The sequence below is a fragment of the Molothrus ater genome, chromosome 3 (assembly GCF_012460135.2).
Source record: "Molothrus ater isolate BHLD 08-10-18 breed brown headed cowbird chromosome 3, BPBGC_Mater_1.1, whole genome shotgun sequence".
Lineage (NCBI taxonomy): Eukaryota > Metazoa > Chordata > Aves > Passeriformes > Icteridae > Molothrus > Molothrus ater.
Genome location: NC_050480.2, coordinates 16,533,441 through 16,558,307, shown reverse-complemented (window position 1 = coordinate 16,558,307; position 24,867 = coordinate 16,533,441). Strand labels below are relative to the sequence as shown.

Sequence of the window (24,867 nt, the reverse complement as noted above, 5' to 3'; positions counted from 1 at the left end):
CTTGGTCTTTATTAGTTCCTTTGTTTTTACTGGCCCCGTCTTTAATGGTCAGCCCTGCATCTTTCAGCAAAGGATAGAGGGTGGACGTTTCCTTAAACTACTACATGAGTAGTGAAGTATTTTCCGTGACTAAACCACTTCAAAAAGCTGGGATTTATTGTACCCACTCAGCTGGCTGCTGTCAGGTTCTGGTTAATGGAACTGGAGCTGGCTCGGGGAGCGTTTCTGGCCCCGCGCGGCCACCGTACCGGGGACGCGCCCTGACCGCGATGGCGGCGCCCGAGCCGCCGCCGCCCGAGGGCTGCAGGCCGCTGAGCGCGCTGCTGAGCGGCATCGCCCAGGCCGCCTTCCACGGCACCGCCGGCATCACCGAGGAGCTGCTGCGCGCCCAGCTCTACCCCGAGGCAACGCCGGAGGAGTTCCGCGCCCTGCGCGCCAAGATGGGCGGCCTGCTGCAGGTACCGGCGGCGGGGGGAAGGGGCCGCGGTCTGGGGAAAGCCGCACTCCCGCCGGTGTCCGGCATCTGCTCCTACGGGGGGCTCTGGGTACAGGGTCCAGAGCACTGCCCTACCCTGTGCCCTGCCCTGCCCGCGGTGATAGCTCCGGCTGCATCCCCGAGCGGGCACAGCCCGGGGCGGGGAGCGGCCTGGAGCTGTGTCAGGGGAGGGTTGGTTGGATATCAGCAAAAGGTTCTGCACCCGGAGGGGGCTGGGCGCTGAACGGGCTCCCCGGGCAGCCTGGCGGAGCTCAGGAAGCGTTTGGACACTGCTGTCCAGCGCAGGGTGTGGCTGCTGCGGATGGGGCTGTGCAGGGCCGGGAGTGGGGCTCCAGGGTATGGTGGGTCCGTAGAACTCCGCTCCTTCCGCCGTCCTGTGCCTCGGGCTCTGTGGCCGCCCCTCAGGAGCCGCAGCTCCTCAGGCCCGCGCTGTGCAGGGAGGGGCGGCTCTCTGGGGTCGGTGCTCCTGGGAGCACGAACCTGTTCCTCTCTGAGAAGAACTGCAGCTTTCTTGTGAGGAAAAGAAAAGCGCCGCCAATCATGAGGCAAGCCAGTGTACTAAGTCTACAGATTTTGCTTTTTGTGCAAGGGAAAGGGCCTTTTTCCCCATAATGGAGCCTTTTGGTCTCCGTTCAAAGCGTTGTGTAGTTCCCAAGAGCGGCATGGGCTCAGGGAACCTCCAGGTGCTCAATCCTTGGATGTCCACTGCCACCTTGTGGGTAAATGCACGCTTGGATTGGCCATATTTATAAACGTCGTCGGTAGTTGTAAATAGAATTGAGAGATTTGGAATTTTATTGAGGATGATGTCACTCGCTTTCTGCCCTTATGAAGGTTCTGTCGTTTGTTTAATGATCAGATTGATGTGGTGCCTCGAGAAGCCTGCAGTGGAATACTAAAAACTGATTCCTTCGGGGCTCTGTGGCTTTTTTCTGGTGGGTCACTTAAAGGAAGTGAGAGCTAAGTTCTATGGATCCTTATAGGATCTGTGCTCTAGAGCATCCTAAAAGAGCCCCTTGGCCTTCTGGTCGCTCTGAGGGCCCTTTTTCCTTCACACCTGCCAGTTTTAGGAGGGAAGGTCGATATTGGGACTGTGCTTTGGAAGTAGAGAGGCTTAAAATCATCTTCCTCTTTTAGTATCTCCCTGACTTGAAACCTGGAGGGTTTTTGTGTAGCACTGTGCTCGCTGACAGCAGCAAACTTCAGAAGTGATCCTCTGTGCTTACAACATCTTGGTCTTTGGATGCACCTCTTGGGCGCTGGTGTCTCCTCAGCACCTTACTGAAGAAGCAAAACTTACTGCAAGATCATCTTCCTTTTCCCTTCCTTGTCAAGTGCCATGTGAATTTCTGAGCTTATTTATTCCAGTTTTGATACTTGATTGTGAAAAATCTCTATGATTATAATTACAAAAACTGAGGGAAAAATATGTCTTTGTTACCTTTTTGTGGTTTTATTTTGTCCTTCTTCCTCTGGGTGGTGGAGGAAGTGGAGCAAACAGCAGGATGGCAAAGTCTGGAAGCAGAGAGATTCGTTGCCCCTGTGACTGAATTGGTGTAGTAGTTGGTGTCTTCTAGGCAGTAAACATGGATCTGGACTATAAATCAACCTCTTGCTTTCACTGATCTGAGCTTAAACAAGGTGAAGGACTTCCCAGTACCCTTCTGCATTCCACCTGAGCAAAGCTTGGGGGTGAATAAAAAGTCTATCATATTTACTGTAGCAATAAAAAATTTAAATTTCTCTCCCCCTGGATTATACAGAGGGTAGTGCTGGGTTTATGTTTATAAAAGATGTCATTATGATCTACTTCTTCCACCTGGTTCCTTTGCTGCCCATCCATCTGCTGAATATGCATGAATCATCTGACCTCTTTCTAAAATGCCACATTTATTTTGTAGTGAAATCATGTTTCTATATTAAATTTACTTTTTAAAAAAAATCTAATTTCTTGTGTGGAGAATCCTAGAAGCAGGACAAAGCCCTAGGAAGGCTGGCCCTGGAGAACCATATGATTTCAATGTTCTGTTAATTGTTTTTTGCCCTCTGCCTTCATCCTTCCCAGCCTGCTGTCCCTGAAGGCTGCAAAGCACTGAGAAGCTGGGGGAGAGCAGCTTTTGTGAATTCTCACCCCCGGCTTTTTTGGGTTTTTCAAAGGTTATTTCGTCCTGATTAAAACACTAAATTTGCCTGCTTCTTACATAAGTTTAATTTGCAGTATTTGTCCACCGGTCATAGTTCCTTTCCATGTGGAGTAATGCCGCTGTTTTCCTTTTGGTGGCAGTAACCTCTTGCGTTTATTGAACGGCATCCTTTGCTGCTGGGTTTAAAGTATTCTACTTTGGAACAAACTTCACGTAGGCTAAATAATAATAAAAGTTTCAGCATGAGAAGTAGAATTTATGTTTGATTTATAAGTTGTTTTGTTTGGTTTTTTGTTTGTTTGGGTTTTTTGACAAATACTGAGGAAGTTACCATCTGTAATAAATATAATAATATGTGAATGGTATATAGACTATATAAATAATATATTAAAATTATATAATATTATATACATATTATTATATATTATATAATAATATATAATATATTATATTGTTAAATCTATTTATATTTATAAATAATATTATATAGGTAATATTAAATAAATAATAATAAGAGCATGATATCCAGCATATAAATGTGTTGTCCCTAAAGATTTTCACCCTCCTGCTAGGGACTGGAGCCCTTTTCCCTATGAAGTTGCTGTTGTGACCTCAAGAGGGGTTTCCAAAGCATCTTTACCCCTGTTTGACAAGGAAGGGACAACTCCATCTTCATAACAGGGACCTGCCCTCATGGGAGAAGTCAGAGCAGAAAAACACTTGGAAGGTTCCCTCAGCTATGGAGGATAAAGGCCTTTGCTTCTTCAGCAAGGATTTCTGCTAACAGAAACATTTCTGCTAACAATTTCTGCTAACTGGTGGAAAATGAATGAGTTCTTGCATTCTTTAATAAGGGAAAAGAGTTGCCATTCTTCCCTCTCCTCAGATACCTTGTGATTCCTCAGATGTGTGGGCTGGGTCATGAACTCCAGAGCACTTTGCAGTTGTCCAAACTTCTGGAAGGCTGAGATGGAGAGCAGCTTCAGTCTGAGATAAAATAATTGTGGAAGAGCTAATAGGGGAGACTGCTTGCTTTCAGCCACTTAGATTTGCAGTTGTGCCTGCATCTACTAACTAAAAAGAAAATCTTTTTAAAAACCTCATTCTCCTTGACTCAGGGAAAAGGAAAACAAGTACTTGTCCCCCTGTTTTCTACCCAGAAATGTGTTCCATGTAGCGTTACATTTTTCACTCCAGTGAATGACTGGGCTTATAATGGATAATTCTGTTTGTTGTTGGGCTAGGTGAAAATGTATTAATAACTTTGCACAGAATTTTGTGAGGTAGGGAATGTCTATAGTGTTATAATAGGACATACATGAGAACATTATTATTATCTGAATTAATATTTGCCTGGAACAACTAAATAAAAATCATAGTCTTTTTTTTTAATTTAGCAAAACACCACTATTATGTAGCTCACTAATCTGAGCACAGCTCAGTTGCCAGCTCACCAGTGTCTGGTGTTGCAGCATACATTTTCTTGTAAAAACTCTAATCCCACAGTTATTATTTCTTTTTTCCCCTTTTTCAGGCATTCTCTTAGGAGGGTAGAAAATGTAATGTTTTCTGGAACTAGCACCTACTGAATTGCAGTGATGAAAATGTGCATGGGCACTATCCCTAAGCGCTCTCGCTGCTTTTAATGTGAGTAATTTTAGCTTTTAGGTTGGTGTACGTGTGGTCACTTCACAAGGGAACTGGCACAGCTGGCAGGTCACATAAAGTGGAGGGGGAAAATGCTTAAAAACAATGAAGTGGAGAGGAAGGTTGGGTGCAGAACGTGACAGGGTTGAAGAACATTGCCAGGAGTGACAAGATCAGTGCTCCGCTGCCTGCAGCAGCAATTTGTTGCTTAGGTATGTCAGCTAGAAAGAACAGCGTGCCTGCATCATTAGAGATGTTTTTTCATGACTTTCTTGTGAATTCTCAAGTTGCAAAAGTTGGGACTTGTGTTGTTAGAGCCTCTCACATTTGCAGTGTTGTTTTCAGTGGTACTATGATTCCTGAGGAGATGTGTAGGAGGTGGTGTTAATGCTGGTGGCTCTGGGATGTGGAGGTGATGCTGTTCTGCACCACGAGCATTGTTTTAAACAACAGGGTGTGAACAAGGAGCCTGTACATTACAAACGTCAGCTAACTACACCTGCAAATCCTCCAGGCAGAGAGAAACAAAAGGGCTCCCACCGTTATTGCATTGTCCATTTAATGAGTGGTATTTTCTATTACTGATTGAGACAGGCTCGTTTCATCTGGGATTGTGAAATGCTGCTATTCTGTGACTGTGCCACCTCAGTGAAAATGGCTCACCTGAAGTTTAATGGTTTACCTGACCTTTTGCAGTGCTTTTTTCCTTTTCTTTTTTTTAAGCTTAGCTACAGCAGCGTGGTAGATTAAAGTAACGTCATCAGATCTGCGTCACTGATCTGTACCAGGTGTGGTAGACTCTGTATTGCCCAAACAAGAAGCAAATCTCTCTCTCTCTCTCTCCCCTAATTACAGTGATGATTACATCTCTGCAAGCAGAGATCTGGTTGCTCTGCCCCAGTTGAGGATTTCTAGAGCAGGCAGGTCAGCACTGGCTCTTCTCGTGTCTAATGCCTCTGCCATACCTCTGAGTTTTAGAATGCCCTACTGGATCTTAAATCTGCTAATTGCCAGGTAATGGACTTCCAGAACAGCATGCTGCTGAGGAGGTTGGATTCCCTGGTGGTGGCAGTGCTTCATGTCCTGCTGATTCCCACTTTCCCATCCAAATATATGGTTTCGTTTGTTGCATTTGTAGGACTTTTGCAAGTACGTAGCATTTTCATCATTAATGACCTCATTTCTCAAAAAAAAAAAAAAAAACAAAAAAAAAAAAAAAAAAACCCAAAAAAACCAACAAAAAACCCCAAACCCTACAGGTGTGATTTCACAAGTTACACACACATATGCGTGTGTCTGTGAGCAGCATATTCTGTTTATATAGAGGGGTGTGTGCACACAGACACTCCCATGCACAGAAAAGGAAATATACTGGTTATGCTGAAATTCATTATTCCAACCTGATCCCCACGGTGTTTCTCTTGACCTGAACAAGAGTCTACTCTGATTGAAGAACAGGGAGTCATTTGAAGATCATTATTCCAAATAAAATGCTTTTACTATGCTTAATTAGTATTCATCAAACATATGCTGTATAGAATACATTTGAAAAGGGAGAAGGACTCCCTTAGGCTTCACGTGTAGTTTTGTGCCTTTATTTCAGTACCACCAAGGCTCCATTCCCTACTCCCCAAAGTGTGTGGGAAATGATGAAGAGGGTAATGAAGCTCAGTGCCATCATCTCACAGCACTGGTGATTTTCTGACTACTTTGAGTTGTCTTTCCTCTTGTAAATGTGGGACCCTGAAAAGGGGAGAACTTGGGCTTTCTTATCTTCAATTTGATGCATAAAGAAAGACTAAAAGGAAAGGAAAGGCTCAGTGCTGAAATTTTGTTCTTTATTAAATGGTACTCTTAAAATGGTGTCTCTTACAACTGGTGTGAAGGAAGATGAGTTCTTGCTTGCTCTAGGAGCCAACTGATGGTATCAAGGAAGTACAAATATTCATTTCAACCTCACTGCTGTCATGTGAGGCTGCCACACAGCTGAGCAGAAAATAGACCTTTCTTTCTTGCTCTCTTTCTTCAGAGAGAGTGGTTAACACATTGACTAGCACTCTGTCAAAGATGCAGGAGTGTGGCATGCACTTGAGTGAAGTTCACAGCTAGCGTACGAAAAGGAAATTTTGGATGACACTTACAACTCAACCTTTTTACAAGCTGAACATCTGAAAATTTTAATTCCTTTTAACAGCTACAATCTTGGCATGATGTAGTTTAGATTTTTGACTGTGCTAGTGTGTAGCAACTGGGTGCAATATATCCAACAACTTACTAGAAAGAAAAATTGAAGACAAGACTAAAAATTTTGTATGGTATGGCTAGAGTCTGCTTGTATGGCTAGAATTATTGCAGTTTGAAGCTTGTGCTCTGGATTTCTTCCAGTCTGGTGACCAAATGTGATGGAGCCTGACTTCTTCAACATTTGGATGACATTTGTTTTTTCAATAGTTTATTTAATTAAAAAAAAAAAAAAAAGGAAAAGCTTTAGTGGCAGAAAATACCAGGCACTGCAAATGTTACATGAAGTCCTTTTTCATTGATGTTTTAGTCCTAAAACCCAATGGGACAGAAGTTGTCAGGTGAGAACATCTGACAGCTTGAGCTGCTGAGTGGCTCCTGTGTTTCCCCAGGAGCTCCCTGGGCAGTCAGGATTAGCTGCAGCTTCCTGGGAGGGCTCCAAGATCATCCCTGGGAGGTGATTTATTTTATAAAAAGGTGAATTGAGTCACTTTATTTAAAGGCAGGACCTAAAATACCTCGTTTTTAATTTTATAATTATCATTATAAATGTATGCTTTTACACTGTGAATTTTAAGGGAAGGATTAATTTATGGAGTAAGTAAGAATGAGTGGAACATTGATGGCCTGCATTGTGAAGGATTAAGGGTTCATTATTGGGAAAACCAAACTGGCTTGGTTGGTTTGTGGGCTTTGGTTGGTTGGTTTGTTTTGTGTGGTTGTTTTTGTTGGGTTTGTTTTGTTTTGGCAGTTTGTTTGTTTGTTTTGAGGGGAAGGCATTTTTGTTTTGTATTCTTAACACCTGAAGCTTAAGCACAGTAGTTTTCCATATTTTTTTACCACTGGATTTACCAGTCATAAACAGGGAAACCAAATCTTCCTTTACTTATTTTAGCCACCAAACTATTTAAAAATTGGACTGTTTGAATGATGTAAGTTGGACTTGCCTTTTCCTTTGTTTACAGTGCATGAGCACCTGGTTCTGGTTGATAGCCAAGATCTAATTCAGAGTATTCTATCTTTTATAAAGTTGGTAGTTTTAGAATTGTACAGCAAGCCTGGGGCTCCTTCCTCATTCTCAGTTCCCACTGGAGTTCAGTATCTGTTTATCTGCTGTGCTTGAGGACTGCAAGTTGAATTTTTAAAGGTGACAGTGATCTTGGAATGCATTTTTTTATCCCTCTAATTCTTTGGCATATTCTATATTTACCTCTTTACAATTCTGGTTTATATGTGATTTCATCTAAGTAAAAATAGACTGCAACAATCTCATGAAAACAAGACATAAAATACACTATTCAGAGAAAATGTGACATAACAGCCAACTTGTCCAAACAGTTTATAGCCTTAAGTGTTTTTCTAACTATTTTTAAAATATTTTTGTCATTGTGTCATGTCATTGTGCATGTTAATACATTTCTGAAAGCATGTTTTTTCACATCTCTCTCCCTAACAGTAAAAAGTGGCAATACAAATATAGTTTGAGCAAAATCTGTGGGTTTTTTTCCAAATAAGGTTAGATTTTTTTCTGTTTGAGATGTTTTGGGATCTTTGCCAAAAGATTTTTACCTCAGCTTGGTGGGTAGTTTTTCCTTTCCTTTCTTTGCAGTTTCTCTGAACTGTGATGCCAGGATTATGAAATATGTTTTGAAGATACAGGCAGACACTGAAGTAGTATCTGTGTGAAAGGCAAGTAATCAACAGACATTTTTACTCCTTGTCTGACATTTACACATGGCTTTGTTGTCTCTCTTCAGACTGTCACATCAGATGTGCTGTTCTCTCAGACTCTTTTTGCCTTTTCTGGTTCAAGAGTGGTTTTTATTCTCTTCTGACAAGCTGTTTGTATAAGTACCTTTTAGTTTTACACAGTCACACATGGCAGAAATATTTTGTGTATTTGGATTAGTTGTGATTCCTTTTTTATTTTTTCATTTAGCTCAAATTTTTAACATTTTTGAAGTGAGAAAAATGCTTGTACCTCCCTTTTTCTGTCAAAGAAAAAATGGTATATTTATGATTTACATTTGCTTGGCAAGGAAAGTGGACTTGTTCATTTTATGACATGTCAGGAAATCTATAAAAAGTCTCATAATGAATAGAAAGCTCTAATGAAGTTGTCCAGTTCATGTGGACAAATGACATGGACTTTACTGAATAGGAGTGGCCCCCAATTTGACTAAAAGACAATTTTTCTTGACCACAAGAAAAATTAATTGAATTATTTTGATGCCAAGGGTTGCAGTGTCTTGGAGCAATTGATTGCTGAAGTTTCTAGCAGTTGAGGCCTAAAAATGTGAAATCTAAAAGCAGATTTTCAGCACCAAGCAGTTTCTACTGGTGGGGTCCATGCAAGCTCTGCCAGCCACAGCAGTGAGTGTGCAGCAAAGGACAGGGCTGGGGGGCACAGGGCTGGGCAGGGACAGGGCTGCAGGGGACAGGGCTGGGGGGCACAGGGCTGGAGGGCACAGGGCTGGGTGGCACAGGGCTGGGCAGGCACAGGGCTGGGCAGGGACAGGGCTGGGGGGCACAGGGCTGGGGGGCACAGGGCTGGGTGGCACAGGGCTGGGCAGGCACAGGGCTGCAGGGGACAGGGCTGGGCAGGGACAGGGCTGGGGAAGGGTTCCTACAAGCTTGGGAAAACCTGATGGCTTGGCCAGCTCTACTGATGGATGATTCCAGGAGCCCAACCTGATAGAGAACCACCCTCTCTGGGGTAATCCCATTAGTGTTTAATGGGATTCTCTTGGAGAGGGCTTTGGTCAATGTCTTAGCTGTTTCATCACATCATTAGCTTTTCCTCTCCCCAGAATGTTAATTCTATTTAGTGCAGAGATAATTTTTGATACAGGAAATGGCAACTAGGTCTTTATGGGAAAGTGAGAGATGGTTTCTTCCAAGCTCCCTGCTTTGGCCTTTGCTCCTATCAGGTGATGTTGTCCAGCAACAGGGATGGAGAGGAGGATTTACAGTTGGGAATCCTGTGCTGAGGAGTTTGAACTGCTGCTCCTTTCTCCTCATAAATGCTCGGCTGTTCACAGCCACTGTGGCTGCTGCTGGTTTGGGGAACATGTTTTATGTTTCACTGAGCTGACAGGAGGGAAAACCATTTTCCCTGTGCTGAAAGGAAGCCCTGGTGGCTGGGATCCTGAGAATGGAAGCTTCCCTCTCGCGTGTCAGCTCTGTCAGCATGTAACATGAGTTGTCAAAATAGGTGGTGAAGGACCAGCTGGCAGAGCACTGTTGCTTGTTTCCTGTGAAGCAGTGTAGAACTACTGTAAGCTTGCCTTCTTTCCTGGCTGATCTGTGTGCTGCTCTGAAACACAGGGTTATGGCTAAGGCAGGGATGTGTTCCCAGCCTGGGCTGGGAGTGCAGGAATCCTTCTTCTTCCAGGTAGGAAATGGAACTCCAGCTGCTGCTTAGAGTGGCAATAACAGGTAATGCACAATAGTGCTGGGAAAGAAGGATAGCAGAGATTGGAGTGAGAATGTGCCACTAAAAGGGAGTATATGGCAGTAGTGAAGGGATGAGACTCATATAGCTCATGTGTTTCACTGCTAGAGCATCTCTGCTTTATGTCCAAATGCAAGCCAAGGGACAGATTAGCTGAGGTAACCATTAACTTTTAGGATGCAGACAATCAAGGTACTCTGAGTAAAAGTGGAAATTTAATTCACGATACTGAGTCTGTTTCTGTGCTTGGTTCATAATAAAGCAAGTTTATGCTGATTTCACTGACAGGATCACTGCTTGCAAAGCTCCAACAAGCTCTGCTAATGTCTGCCCATTACTGCACTCAGGGTAGGGCTACAACTTTTTTTTTCCATGTCTTCAAAATGAAGAAGTGCTCCAACTTCTATTTTTAACTCTCCTAAGTGAAATGAGATTAGACACGAAGCAGTAGTCCACAGCAGCAAGTAATTTTCCCAGAATGATTGTAGAAACGTGATAAACACAGATCTCTTTTATTGTAAGAGAGCAGAGGGGATGAAGAAAGGGCTCCTAAGGGAATGACAGGTCACGTCACCAGTTCCAGGACTGTCACTGTGTCTGTCTCTCTTTTCCTGCTTTTACTCCCTCCCATGAATTTTTGGGTTTTTTTATTTACCATCTGGTATTTTCTGTCCTATCTGGATTTCTTCTGCCTTTTTTATTTACCTCTCTGTCTTTGGCAATAGTCCATTAAACGGCTTTCATCTGATGAGGGTTCTTGCTTCTGAATCCAGTTCCTTCAGGACTGGAGAAGAAACCATTTTAGACTGAATAATGTAACCTCTAAAGATCTGTATGTTCTCCAAGAAAACAGCTTGCTTCTGCTGAAACTGAGTTCAGGGAGCACATGTGTGTGCACATTCATTTTGAAAGAGGTTGAACCTCTCAAACTTCTCTGTAATGTGGTTGCATCTTTAAGAACTACTGGAAATATGACATTTTTTTCCCTCCACCCCAAGTGGCAAAATGATTTCTTAAGCACAGCAAAAAATTGAACTTGAGTGGGGAGAAAACTGTTGATGAAGTCTGGGATTTTTTTTCTTTGCTGTAATTCAGTAGAGTACAGGTCAGATTGGACAATTCATATTTCTATTTTTAATTTCAGTATGTTTATATTTTTAATCCTGCTATATCACCTTTATTGTTGCAAGTACATCTGCTATTAATAGAACTTTTGTTCCATGTTTTATCTCCCTCCAGCTGGTCCAACCTATCTGTGCTCTCTGAGAAGCACTCTCCATTGCCTTTTTTCTTGTATAACTCTTCCTCTTTCTATTTTAAATAATACAAGTGTTTTGAGAACTTACTCAGGAAGGAAGGGCTGGTGCTTTTTTTTTTATGTTTATTGCTTAAAATCCAAGCTTTTAGTATCTCCTCATAATCTGAGTCTGCAGGCATCGTTTGGATATCCACCTATGAGCGATGTTATCCGTGGGTGGGCTCGTTCTGGTTTTGTTATTATTGTTTGTTCTTGTTTTATAAGTGCCGTAAGTGTCTAAGTGTCTACTCTGTAGACAGAGTAGGTCCAGACTGAGTAATCCTGATGACTCTCAGCTTTCCTTCAGCTAAAGATGTTTTCTGGAGCGGGGGAGCCACTTGAGCTTTCCAGGAAGCGCGATGTGACCACAGGAACACGGCTCAGGTTGCGGCTCCTCTGGTGGCTGCCTATTTCATCAGCCCTTCATCCTCTTTTGTCATCAAATGCATCTTCACACCACAGTAAAATGACACCTTCTGCAAATAAATTTAGGAAGTGGTGTTTTATGGTGTTGTTAGTTCAAACAGGGCATTTCTAGCAGCTGCACAGACTCCTGGCAGGGGCAGGCTGGAGAAAAAATATTGTGGTCACTTCACATGCTTTTAAAAACTAATGCTAAGGTCTCTTTTGTGTTCACTTGTAAGCTAGGTCAAAAATAGCTGAGTATTCACTCCCCTCTGATTGAACTTTAAAGCAAAAAAAAGTAATTTTAACAAAGAACATAGTTTAGTGAGCTTGTATGCAAAAAAAATTGGTTGGTGTTTAGGGGATTTCTGCTAGGCGGGAGCCTGGGAATTGTGAGGGTGAAGATGGAGGAGTGAGTGAAGAAGCATGGAAGTGACCCATTGAGAAGAGTTTTTTCCTCTCATGTGCATAGTTGACAAGTCTGTGTGGAATCAAGCTTAATAAGATCAGGAATACAGGAAGGATGTAATTTTGCCTGAAACTTGATCATCCACACACACGTTTTTCCCATCTGCAGTAGCAGTTCCATAATTTTTGTGTTGGTGTGTGTTGCAAGTTTTCCCATCCAAGAAGAAAGCTTGATGAAAATCAGAAGTCAAATTTAAAAATATTTACAAGTCTGCTGAACCTCTGTTGACCTGGTGAGTGCCTCCTTGGCAAGGAACCAAAAGGTTGGAATAAAAAAGTAGTTGTTGCAGAAGACCTGTTACATACTACAAAAAAAGTAAGCTACAGGGTTTAAATAAATGTATTTATTAACCTCTTAATGGTTCACAGGTTCAGTGGTTCTTTTCTCTTAGCAAACTGTTTTATTTCACTTTCAGCTTTCACTACAGCCCCCTAAGAGGTAAATAAAAGTAATACTGGGACATGGTATGGAATGTGAATAAAAGAATTCATGTGATCCCCCATGGATTCGATGAAGACTTAAAGATGAGTTAAAATCTTTCTACTTTGTGGTAGAAATACTAAATGTATTAGGGTCACTTGTGATTTCTGACCTAGAAATTTGTGGGGGGTGTAGAAGCCTTTAGTTTTAGGGGTTTTTTTCCCAAAAGATGGATGACCATTTCCAAGTGCAGATAGGCTGCAGGCTGTTGTATCTAATTTTATCTTAATTCTGATTCTCAGGAGAGCTCTTGGACTGTAATAAACAGTGTTTGTGAGGCACAACCTACCAACTAGTTGAAAACCTCCATTATCTCCAGAAACGTGGGAAAGTTTTCTGGACTTACATCCAGGGACCATCTGTGGGAACAGCTCGTTTGTTACAGGGCTGGACATCTCAGCAGCCCTTGGGAGAGTCTGGCTCGTACATACAAAGGAAGACCCAGAAACCACAGGGTTGGGAAGATGTTGGATTCCTCCTGTCAGAAGCTGCTCTTTGCAGAGGAACACGCTGAGCTGACTCTGACAGATAGCACAGTGTCAGCAGCACTCATGCGCTGTTCTGTGCTGCTTCTTTTCCCTGCAGGCAGCTGCTGTTTGCCCCCAAATCCAGGAAATGTTTTATCCTGAGGCTGAAAAGTGGGAGATGCACGTTGGTGTTACCCAGAATGGGCTTTGCGTGGTGAAGATGTTCAGCTGAGCAAGGCTCCTTGGCACGTTCCGCCTGTCTGCAGCTGCTTCCACAACTCCCTGCATGCATTCCTGGGGGCTGAGAAATGGCTTGCAGGTTCTGTTTCTAAAAGCACATGAATGAGAGGGGCTGTGATGCAGGAATAACCTTTTACCCCACCTCCCAAAAGCCTGAGGAGGCAAGTTCAGTAGCACAGTCCATGGCACTGAGTTGTTTGTTTCCTTGAGCTTGGGATTGCTTTGTGCTGCAGGCTGCTCTGTGCAGCAGCCTGCGCTTCTGGGGGTCAGCTGAAGGAAATGCCTCCACGTGCTGCTGTGCCCAGCTCTTAGAGCTCTTCTGTGATGGTTGACAAGTAATGTTTTTCTTCTGAAAATGAAATGTGTTCTTCTTTTTCCCAGTGGGTTTTACCAGTTGTTGTTTCTCAGTAGTACTGCAGGCTTGTCAGGCTTTATTTCTCAGAAGAGATAATGAATTTAAGTCTGTTTTCCTGGTCTGTGTACCAGGGCACATGTCTGATGGATCTAATTAGGCTAATAGAATACTCTCCAGATTACCAAATATTGTTTCATTAAGGAAATGGTATTTGAAGTCTTATTTTTATTGGCTGAATTGTATTTGAAGACACAGTGAGTTTGTGTTGAAGGAGAACACAAGGAGAATTCAGTATGACTAAAACTGTTTCTTGCTGTTCAAAAGCATCTGCCCAGCCTCTGGAAAGGAAAGGATTTGTGTGCTTGTAATGACATACTGTCCATAAGCTGTGCTTTCTTGGAGGGAAAAGAAAAAGTGTTTTATCAAATCACAAAATACATAATGTGAGGAAATTTTTAATATCTAATGATGTTGTTTTACAGACTCTTGTTTTGAAATAGACATTTCTTACTTTTCTTACTTAGATATTTAAGTGAATAGTCACAGTAAAGTTAATTTGTATTTGGCACTGGCATAGAACAGCTATGATTCTATACATTCTTAAGAAAATATTTCTGGTTTTGTTTGTTGAAGATTTTTATGTTGAAATGGTAAATTACATGTGATTACCAACAAAAACTGAAATTACCTGAGAGTATAAAGTCTCTATAATGTAATGATGTGTCACTAACAGTACAGTGACTGAAGATATGGCAATTATTCTGCACTTTAAGGTCTGTCTGGGCTAAGAAATTGGCATTAATGAGATGTTTCACTCTTAGAACCAATGCTGACAGTGATTCAGCTCTAGCAGCAGATGGATAAAACAGGTTTCAGTACCTTTAAGCTCTGAGAATTTTCCAGTTGGAGCTAAACTGTGCATGTGTTGTATATTCCAGCAGTGAAACAATCCTCACCATGGCAGTTGGAGTTGAGCAACAGCTGATAATTGTCATAGTCCTGGGGCTGATAAATGCTCATCTGAAGCTCCTGGGGTTTAATAGCATGAAAGGGAGACTTATAATCAGATATATTTCATCTGTCTCCAGATATAAGCACAGAAGAACCACTCATGTTTTAACTTAAATCAATCCTTAGAAATACCAATCAGATGTATCCACTATAATTGGATATTCTATGTAATAAATGAGCATTGTTAAAAGTAATAGAAAGAACTGTTTGTAATGCTATGCAGAATATGATTTGAAGTATACGTTTTTGCCAAGTTAAACTAAAACATTTCCCAAGCTTAAAAAAAATCTGAACTGAGGCCCTTCATATAAGCAATGGAGTAGAATTACATTTGTTTAAAGAATAGATTGTGTAAATCTATCATGCAACAAGAGACCAGAAAGATCAGCAAAGACTCTAAATAGTCTTTCGTTTTTTGTCCGCAGTGAAATGTTTCCAAGTTAAGATGAAAAAGAATACTAAAATGAGTTACTGCTCTTATGTGACTTGAAAACCATTATAGCCAGTGGGATTTGTTTAGGAATTCCAAAGAAAATATGTCTCCACTAATCAAAGTCTTCATGCAGCTGTACCAAAATATAACTCATTGATTGTTTGTACTCACTTCCAGTTAATTTTTTTAAAGGAATTTTTAAATAGTAGTCATATTTCCAAGAAGGGAGAGATTCTAGTCTGAACGATGGATTACAAGGCTGTGTTATTTAAGGTATGCATTATCTGATAAATACTGCACCAAAATACAGAATGATTGCTGCCTTTTGGGTTCTTGGCTGTGTGCAGTTTCTTTTATGTGTAGAGTATCAATCAAACTGTCCCTGTTGTGTGCACATGTGTATATGAGGGAGGTATAAATGATGGCCAATTATCGTACATGGTTTCCTTCCTCTGGTTTTATGTGGCACTCTTTTGGTAGCAAACTGTATCAGGGTGCTTATAATACATAAAGGTGCAGAGTTTTTAAATGTAGCTCACACCACACCTTAATTAATTGTCAATCTCTTGATGATCTTCACCAAATAGCCAGGTTGAACTGTCCTGTATATGCTCTAGTAATACTGGTTTGTGTTCCTTATACTTAAAATTTCAAGTTTGGTCATAAGCTTCCTTGTCTGGATACACTTCAAAGTCAGATTTATATCACGTGTCAAGCACAGTAAGGAACTTTGTGTCTGCGGTTTTTTATCAGCTTAGAAGGGTGCTGCCAGAAATCTTGCTGCATCTTGCAAAAAGGGTTGTTGTGAAGGGAGTGAGGTTAAAAAAAAAATTCCAGAAGATTGCAAATGTGAAATGCTCGAAGGTCATGAAATCAAGCCTAGAAAAGGGGTGCCTGGTATCACCATGAACCTGTATTAGGTTAACATTTAACACAATTGAGGTGTTTTGCCATGACACCTTTGCTTCACTCAGTGCAGAGGACACAGTTTGTGTTCTTGGTTTCTGCACAGGAATAAAACAGAAGGCAATTTTCTGCACAGCTGAACTGGGAAGAAAGTCTGCATCTGAACTTGATCTTGCCAGGGCTTGCTGAAGGTGCTGGGCTCTGTGCTTGTTGATTCACCTGCCCTCCTCCCCCCGTTCACATCAACCAGCACAGGAGGAGTACACGAGCAGTAGCAGTGTCACACAGCACACAAACACAGATGTGGTGATGTGAAAAATATTGAAGCAGAAAATACTCCACACTGCTGTTAGTAGACAGTGTAAGATGTGGCTGTAGAAAAGGACTGTAAGTCTGAATAGCTTTTCTTCTGGAAATAAAAAGAAGTGCTGTTTTCACTTCCAGCATAATGAGTTATTACAGGATAATTACCTCTTAAGTTAAATATTTCTGATATAAAGCAAGCAGTATGTACCAATATGTCAAATGCCCTATAGAAAAGCCAGAATGGTGCACTAGGCAGCTCAGATTTTGTAATAAAATCACAGATGCTCCTATTAAGCTGGAGCCTTAATACAGCCGAGGGTTTACTCCTAGTGTTGATTGCCATTTCTTTTCTCAGTCACATAACAGATGGCAGCTGATCTATTGTGAAAGCAAGGCAAGGCAGCTCATCCCTTGTAAAAAAACACTACAAACACCTCCATTTTTAGATCAGCACTGCCCAGTTTGCAGACAGGCAGTGTGAGGTGCACAGTGTGTGTGTCCAGCCCAAAGCCACTCGATGTCACAGCCCTGGCTAAGGGAACGCGGTCGTGGCTCCCCAGTGCCTGGAATGCAGCTGTAGCAGTACCACATCAGGGAAGATTAAATAGAGGCAAATCCCAAGGACTGGCTGCACTTCACCTTGCTGTGCTCCATGTCAGCCTGTGCTTGGAGGTGGTGTGTTCATTTTGGAGAAGTTGCATCCATTTTGTGTGAAGATGAAGCAAAAGCATCTGCTTGAAATGACGATGAGAAAGCTTAACCACAGCTTCCTTTTCCTACCTCCCATCCTCCCTTTGCAGCCATATATAGCAGCAGCTAGTGCCACTGAGACAATGCAAATACAAGGCTGTGGGTTTGTCAGTTTTGAAAAAATAGATGGAAAAAACTGGATAGCTATATAAAAAATTGTTTTTTAGGAATAATAATAATAATAATAATAATAATAATAATAATAATAATAATAATAATAATAATAATAATAATAATAATAATAATAATAATTTCAGTTGCTGCACAGGGACGAGGAGTAAATAACCCCTTCCACTCTGTTGCAAAATACAATTAATGCCCGACAAAGTCCACCAATGCTCTAAAAGAAGCTGCAGGTGCATTGTTAAGGCTTTTTGGGCCTTATGGATAGAATAATACAGATGAAAAAATGCAGTTGCATTTGGTATTTTGATTCTCCCTTGAAAGGCTTGTGCTCTTGCTGCTGCAGGCCCTGCTTTGCGGGTGCAGCATTTAGCAGTTTTGCTTCCTTGTTTGTGGTGTGGAGGTGGCAGATGAAACTGTGGGTGTTGCAATGAGCTGGGCTGTCCCTTCACTTGTTCCAGCCCACGAGCACACCTTCTTTGTCCCAGCCTTCCTGTTTCCTGGCCCAGCAGGGCAGCAGTGCAGTGCCAGACCTGACACAGTGTTCGTGGCACTGTCCATTTGGGAATGCCTGTGGCACAGTGGGGAAAGGGCCAGGAGGCAGGGATAAGCCTCCTTGCTACCCCATACCAGTGCTGAATTCCCAGAGGTGCTCCCAGCTCATTGCTGGAGCCAACCCACTCCCCTCCAGCTGCTGTGGGGCAGGAATCTGGGATTAGTAGCAGACACTTGCAATTTGAGTTTTAATGAAAGGTGTCAGGTTATTTGCATAACCTGGTTTGTTTGTGCAACCCCATTATGATCAAGTATTTGTCAAACCCTAAAGATGTGTCCTTAAAGTCCTCAGTTAAGCAAGCTTTTCCCTTTTACTCCCTTTATTTTCCTACAGTCAATTGCTTCAGCAGACATGGATTTGAATCAGCTGGAAGCTTTCCTCACTGCCCAAACCAAAAAACAAGGTGGCATCACATCAGATCAGGCTGCAGTCATTGCAAAATTTTGGAAGAACCACCGGACTCAAATCCACGAGAGCCTGATCAATCAGAGCCGCTGGGATAATGTCCTGAAAAACATGAACTGGAGAGTGGACCTGAAGGCACAGTTGAGACACATTGATCAGATAAACACTCCTGTTGCAATAGTTGAAATGGAACTGGGCAAAAATGGGCAGGTAAGCTTCCTTTTGCAAATACATAAACCTGATGTAGCTGCACATGCACTGAGGTATATTGCCTATTGCTGAATTCACTGCATCCAAATCAAGCCAGTTGATTCATCACCACTGGCCCTTTAATGGACTTGAAATTAGGGTCCATCTTTGGATACAAAGAAACATTATGGGTGGTGAATGCAATTTTTGCTTTTTTTTTCCCTATCTTCATATAAAGAAGATATGACATATATATATTAGCATATATATATATATATATATATATATATATATATATATATATATATATATATAGGACATATATATTCACAGCTCTCTTTATATTAAGCTTGAAAAATCAGAGGATGTAGAAATCTATAATTCTGTTTGTATACCGTGCTCTGCAAATTCAATTAGTCTTCTTTTCTTTTAATTCAACACTAAAATTAGTTAAGGTACGCAAAGTAGGAGCTGAAAAAGAGTAAAGCTCACAAATTACATTTTAGAACAAATGAAGGGAAAGACTCCTTTTTATTTTGCATAACGCCCATTCTTATGTTACTTATTACCTGTCACATTATGCAATCTTGCCTTATCTGCCTGAAAGATATCTATCTATATATATATATGTCTCTATCAGTGCTGAACATTGCCTTCCTTTTTTTATCTTTATAGTCCATAGGATTGTACAGCTAAAGGCACAGATTCCCATCTTCACATTTGCTGTTGTTTTCTAACAGGAAATATATTTCAATTTGGTATCTTCTCTCTGTGATGTTTTAGTAAATTTCAAAACCTCATTTCTTAGCAGTAGCTACTGCAAATCATGCCATGAGCTGATTTGGGAATTTTGAAGTTAATAGTTAATGTTTAGTAAGGTTCCTTGTATTTCATATTATTGTAATAGCAAGAGTGCCTGAATTAGGAATACCTCGATCCATACACCCGGAATATACATGTGCATAGGAGTGATTGAATTCCAACTTGGCTAAGCCAAGCCAAGAATGAAGGTACATATTGTCTGAGATCCTACAGAGGCAGAAGGTATTGTTGGAGTTGTTCTGTTGGTTCACTTTCCTTTGCAGTCAGTGGAAGCTGATCCTCCCTGAGCCTTCCACTTGTGGTTCTCTGCAATGACCAATACAATAATGGTGTGTGCCTTCAGGTTTTTTCCTGACCTCAGAGAAGTGGAGTTTTCTGCTCAGGATCTTGAGATTGAAAATGATTGTGTTCTATTAGCAGCAAATGGAAAAAGGTTGCTTTGAATAAAAAGGTTACAAGGGAGCACATTATAATGAGTACATTGAGTACATTAGTGAGCAAATGGCAGAAATACCTACATTCGTTAAAAAATGCATCCTTAACTCAGAATTGCTGTTGTGTTTCACAAGGGGATTATGTAGTTAGTGACTCCTGTTTTGAAACTGTTTTTTCTCCCAGTAATGGATTTTACAGTAACATCAAGCAGCAAGGACATTTATATTCCTTTCACCCTCTGCAGAGAGAGTCAGGGTATGGAGGAAGAATACACATTTCTGTGACACTGTACTGTCTCTTACCAAAGAGCCCCACAACAAAGTCAAAATGAGTTATTTTAGCAATGCCCCTCCATGCTGCAAAGGGAAATGTTTGTGCAAATGCATTTTTGGAACTGCCATCAATCACAATTTTGCCTCCTTCCCTGAGGGTACCAGTGAGCTGTGGCAAGCCTGGTGTGAGTTAAACTGGTCCTTACTGAAACAGCCATGGAGTAATTAGCATTGTCACGTCTTGAGTCAATGTACATTTGTTCTAAGGAGCTCTGCTTTCACATAGCCTTTGGCTGTGCATTAAATAAATTCTCTGCTGTAAATCTTTGGGTTGAGGCACTCTACATCAGGCTCTATGCTTCTGTGATGGGATGAGGTTTGGGGTTTGAGGACCTCCTGGAAATATAGGTCACAGAGACTCCTACTGGAGGTTGAACAACTTGTTACACACTGGATCTAGCCCACTAACTTGAAACTGTCATGTTTTATAGTCTTTATAAGTATTTTTACTTTATTACTAGCACATCTCTTCTAAATATCAAGTTTTGTAGCACATCAAATACACATAGTGGTACCTTTCCTAAGTTTAGAAGAGAACATATTTTCTAAACAGTCGTCAGCCATAGATGGGATTTGATGAATAATGAAGATCTGGCTTTGAAGAAGAAAGCTGGCTGATGATTCAGGAGTAAATTATTCACAACAGACTGTTTTCATTTGGACACATGATAACAGGGGAATATACAAATGCATTGATATGTAATGAATTGACATGAATATTTCATGGTTCAACAGAAGCAAAGAAATGCTCTGTAGAAAATGTACCTTTCCAGAAGTCACTCTGATTCTTCTCAGTGCCTCTGGGTTGGATTTAGGTCTCTGCCCAGAAGACCAGGCTGCTTGGTGGAGCATCTGCTCCTTCTACTTCAGTAAATAACTTTGCTTCCTGCTTGCCATCTCTGAATTTTAGTCAGCTCTTTCATGAGAGAAAGACTCTGTGTGTGAAACCTGCCGTGGTTTGGAATGGGGAATTAATTGGAAGTGACTGGTTCATAAATGCCACTAGCCTGAGTTTATGTCAATTTTGTCAAATTTTGTGAATGTTTTCTGACTGGAGAGAGATGCTTTTGGGTGTGAGAATCCATCACAACTTGCATGCATTAATTCTTGCTAGCCTTGCCATTACTGATAAGAGAAAAAAATGAACCCTTTTCCTAAAGTGCTCTTGAAAACACTTCTAATGAGGAACATTTGAAAATACCATGCTCTGAACATTGAAAATTTTGATTCAAGATCTGTAAATTGGAGTTTGAACTCTTCTTCAGTAAAGATTTTCCAGCAACATTAAAAGTTTCCTTTATGCTGGTGTTGTAGTCTTTATAGATTCTGGCAGGTTTATATTAAGATTAAAGGCAGATGAACATGCTAGTCATCAGCTTTGAAAGCCCATTTTCTTTAACATTATGAGTAAAAATAAAATTATAAAGCAGTTGCACTTTAGCCTGCATTTGCCTTCATCTTGTGATATTCAGTGCTCATAACTGCTGGTCCATTTTTTCCATCTTTTCTTTGGCACAATGGTTTTATCCTCTTGGGTTTTTTATCTACCTTGCCGTCTTTCTCTTAAAACATCTGTAGCTACCTGTCCCCTTCTTTATGTCCTTTTTAAACTTGTTCTCCCTCTCTGAGCATGTCTGTAAAGCTCTTTTGGCATGAAATTTCAGGCAGACATGAATCTGCTCAGAGGGATGGGAGAGTGAGCTGGAGCATCCTCCTTCTCATGCCCTTCCTGCCCCTCTGCACCAGCCCTGCTCCACATGGTGGGCAGCCACTGCTGTGCAGTGTTGGCCTACCTGCACATTTCAGTCCCAGATTTATACCTGTCCTTGCCACTGACAGAAAGTTACTGCATTGGTTTTGTGCCATGCTTTGGCACAAATATTATATTCAAACTTGTTTTCTGGATTTTGTCATGTTATTTTCCTTGTGAGATCTGCCTCTCCCCTGGGGCTGTGTTCTTCCTGTGGGCTGATTTGCTAATAAGTTTTACTTCCTTTATATAAAGAAAGTAAAATTATATATTTTGCATTATATATTTTGCAGTTTAATCAGTCTGAGACTGATCAGATAGTATAGATCAGCTGAGAATTTGTTCTTGGCTTTTCTGCTTTGGCTTATTTACAGAATGGGTATTTCCACATACATTTCTTTCCAGTGTTTAAGATACCAGTAATCCATGTAATATCACTTCTCTTGGGTCTTTGTTGGATCTTAAAGCATGTTTTATGATCAAAGAGTATTTTTTGCCCTGGTTTAACATGAAGCTGGGATTCTCCTGCAGGATTCTTCCTGGAAAGACCTGAGATAATCACATCAGGATTATGGATTAAAGGGGTTTTTTTCCCAAAATATTGTGTCTCTCTTCTCTTTTCTAAAAGCCTCTACCTGCCAGAGGGGTCATAACAGTTAATGATATACAGTAAGTAAATACCACAATGTAGCAAATACTAGAAGCTACCTACAAGGTAAGAAATTAGGATAGTTTCTTTCAAAGTTAAGGGCAAACAGCAGCCTTTCATTCCATATACTTTCTCTGGTCTGAAATCACCAGGGATGTGTATCTTCACAAAAAACAAGTGTTTTTCTTTAAAGAACATGCAAGCATTAGTAACAGCCTTTTCAGTGAAAGTCTAATATTCAATACTTACGATTATATTTTGATTGTCACTTTAAACTCTCCCCAGTGACATAAAATACTTTCTGATGAAAAGACTTGCTAGATGAAGTGCACCTTTGCCAGTGCAACAGCATACTTGATGCTGAAAAAGTAGGAACTGTTAGCTGGCAGTTTACCTACTGTCTGCTGGTGGCTGGGTTGAGACCCTGAAAATTCAGAGAAAATACTACTACTACTACTACTACTAGTACTACTAGTACTACTACTACTACTAATAATAATTCAAGTAATAATTCTCTTAGTTCATGTGTGGAAAGTGTTCATAAGGAGTATAGACAATTGTCATGTGCTGTATGTTGGAGATAAAATGCTTCCAGTATTTTGAAGGTCTGGAGCTTGATGTTTCATCAAGTTTTAGTTACAATGATTATAAAGGTTTAATTAATGTTTTGAGAAGGAGTAAAGTAGGTCTCAAAGTAAACTTCTGGGAGATTAATTTTTTTTCTGACTTGTTAATTATGTCCATACTACAGAAATCTAGGCTGAATTTTCTATCATCTGTGCTATAAAAAAATTATATTTATTTTTAGCATTCATACATGAGCATGCTTTCACGATGTAATAAAAAAAATCGTAGAATTTATCTTCTATAAAAACTCTGTCCCTTGCTGGGAGTACACACTGAACACTGCTGAGGATGTGGTGGTGTTTTGTGCATTTTTCTGAGCCATTTTTCTCTTGGCTTTTGTCAGCTGCAGTTATCCCCAGCCATAGCTGTCACTGCTGCAGAGAGGTCAGACCAAGAGAACATTAGGAGTACACTCTTGCCATAGGGAGGAAGGATTATGGCTGTGCCTGCTTTTGCCTCTGTGTGACTCCAGGTCAGGCTGCTTCAGAGATATGGCTGAAAATAGCCCCAGATAATGGATCTCCAGGCTTTTTTATGTAGGAACTGTTTGAAAAGGCAGATTGCTTTTTGTAGGGTATCGGTGTGGGCAAAGCGATGCGTGGGGAGATGAAAAGCAGCTCCAGGTACCCAAACCAAAATAACTCCAGCCAGGCCTGCAGAGAGGAAGGAAAAGCAACCACCAAACCATTTTTCCTTTCCAGCCATAATCTGTCTTAGTCTTTGTAGCTATTAACATCATCAGAAATGATGTTCCCATCAAAAATGGGAAAAGTATGAGCATTTATAAGCCAAATTAATCAACTTAACTCCAATGGGCTTAATATTTTTATTTGATTAAAATGATGGAATCTGGTAAGTAGAAGTCAGTTGGAAAAAAATCACCTTTGTGGCCAAGCTGAATGTAGTCATTTGAGCTTTTGTTCACCTTGGAAATTTATGAGCTGGAGGGAACGGTTACATAAGGGCAGTACAGTGCAAAAGCAAATAAAAAATAGAGAGGGCAGCAGGTCACTCCACAGAGAGGAAATGAACACAGTTGACTGACTTAACTCAGTTATTTACTTAATCCTCTGCATGGCACTCTCTGTAGTCCTTTGCTTTGACAGGTCAGTTTTTGTCACCTTCTTGGAGTGGAGAGAAACTTGGGGAACAAGAAGAGTATTTTGTTATTTGTGGTTCTTGGGAAGTGGAAGTGTAATTAAGTATGTTAAGGAGATAAGAGCATTAAATGGAGGTTTTAAATAACTGTCTGACTCAAAAGTGTCACTTTTCCACTGGGTATATTTGACAGTATTTTTTACCTCAGGTATACATCCTATACAAAGCAAGGATATTCTGTAATCAGTAGTGCTGACAGTTTCCATGCAGGTTTATTTGTGCCCTGTATATGTGGATGTGCAAGTGCACACATACTCATATATTCCCTGTCTTTACTCTGGAACTGGATTTGCTGAAGTAATTAAGTAGAATAAGTTAACTGAGATAGAAGTATTGATTGTAGCTGAGCTCAGGATATTACAGGGGAAATTCTGCATTAATTGAAGGTGAGCTGTACGAAGCAGTGATGCCTGTTTACTGCCTTTCATCTGCCTAAATTCAGATTCAGTCCTGGACCCTTGAAATTTTTACCTTCTCAGGTCTTGCACATTATGACAGAGGATTTGCAATCTGTTAAATATATAATATCAGTGATATCGACAAATATTTTGCAATCTAACATCAATCAGTTCACACAGAGCAATAAAATGTGGGGATAGCTTTGATGAAATGTCCTCCAGAGCATCTCTTGCAGCCTTGAGAAACAAATTGTAACGAGTCTGGGACAGGGGCAGCTGGGGTCAACAGAGCTGGCTGTTGAAAATTGTCCCAGCAAAAGTG

At 41.0% G+C, this 24,867-nt stretch overlaps 1 protein-coding gene across 2 annotated transcripts in view; it reads left to right on the top strand.

The window, feature by feature from the left end:
- The first annotated feature begins 245 nt into the window (after window positions 1-245).
- The window catches only part of COMMD1 (copper metabolism domain containing 1), a 66,052-nt gene continuing 41,430 nt past the window's right edge, over window positions 246-24,867 (top strand). The window contains exons 1-3 of one of the 2 annotated variants that reach the window (XM_054514375.1): window positions 371-458; window positions 8,138-8,217; window positions 18,114-18,395. In XM_054514375.1, the coding sequence (XP_054370350.1) occupies window positions 18,132-18,395 (264 nt within the window). In that variant the 5' untranslated portion in view covers window positions 371-458; window positions 8,138-8,217; window positions 18,114-18,131. Of the gene's footprint in view, window positions 459-8,137; window positions 8,218-18,113; window positions 18,396-24,867 lie in introns of both variants that reach the window. The other variant, XM_036380883.2, reaches the window with a different exon arrangement.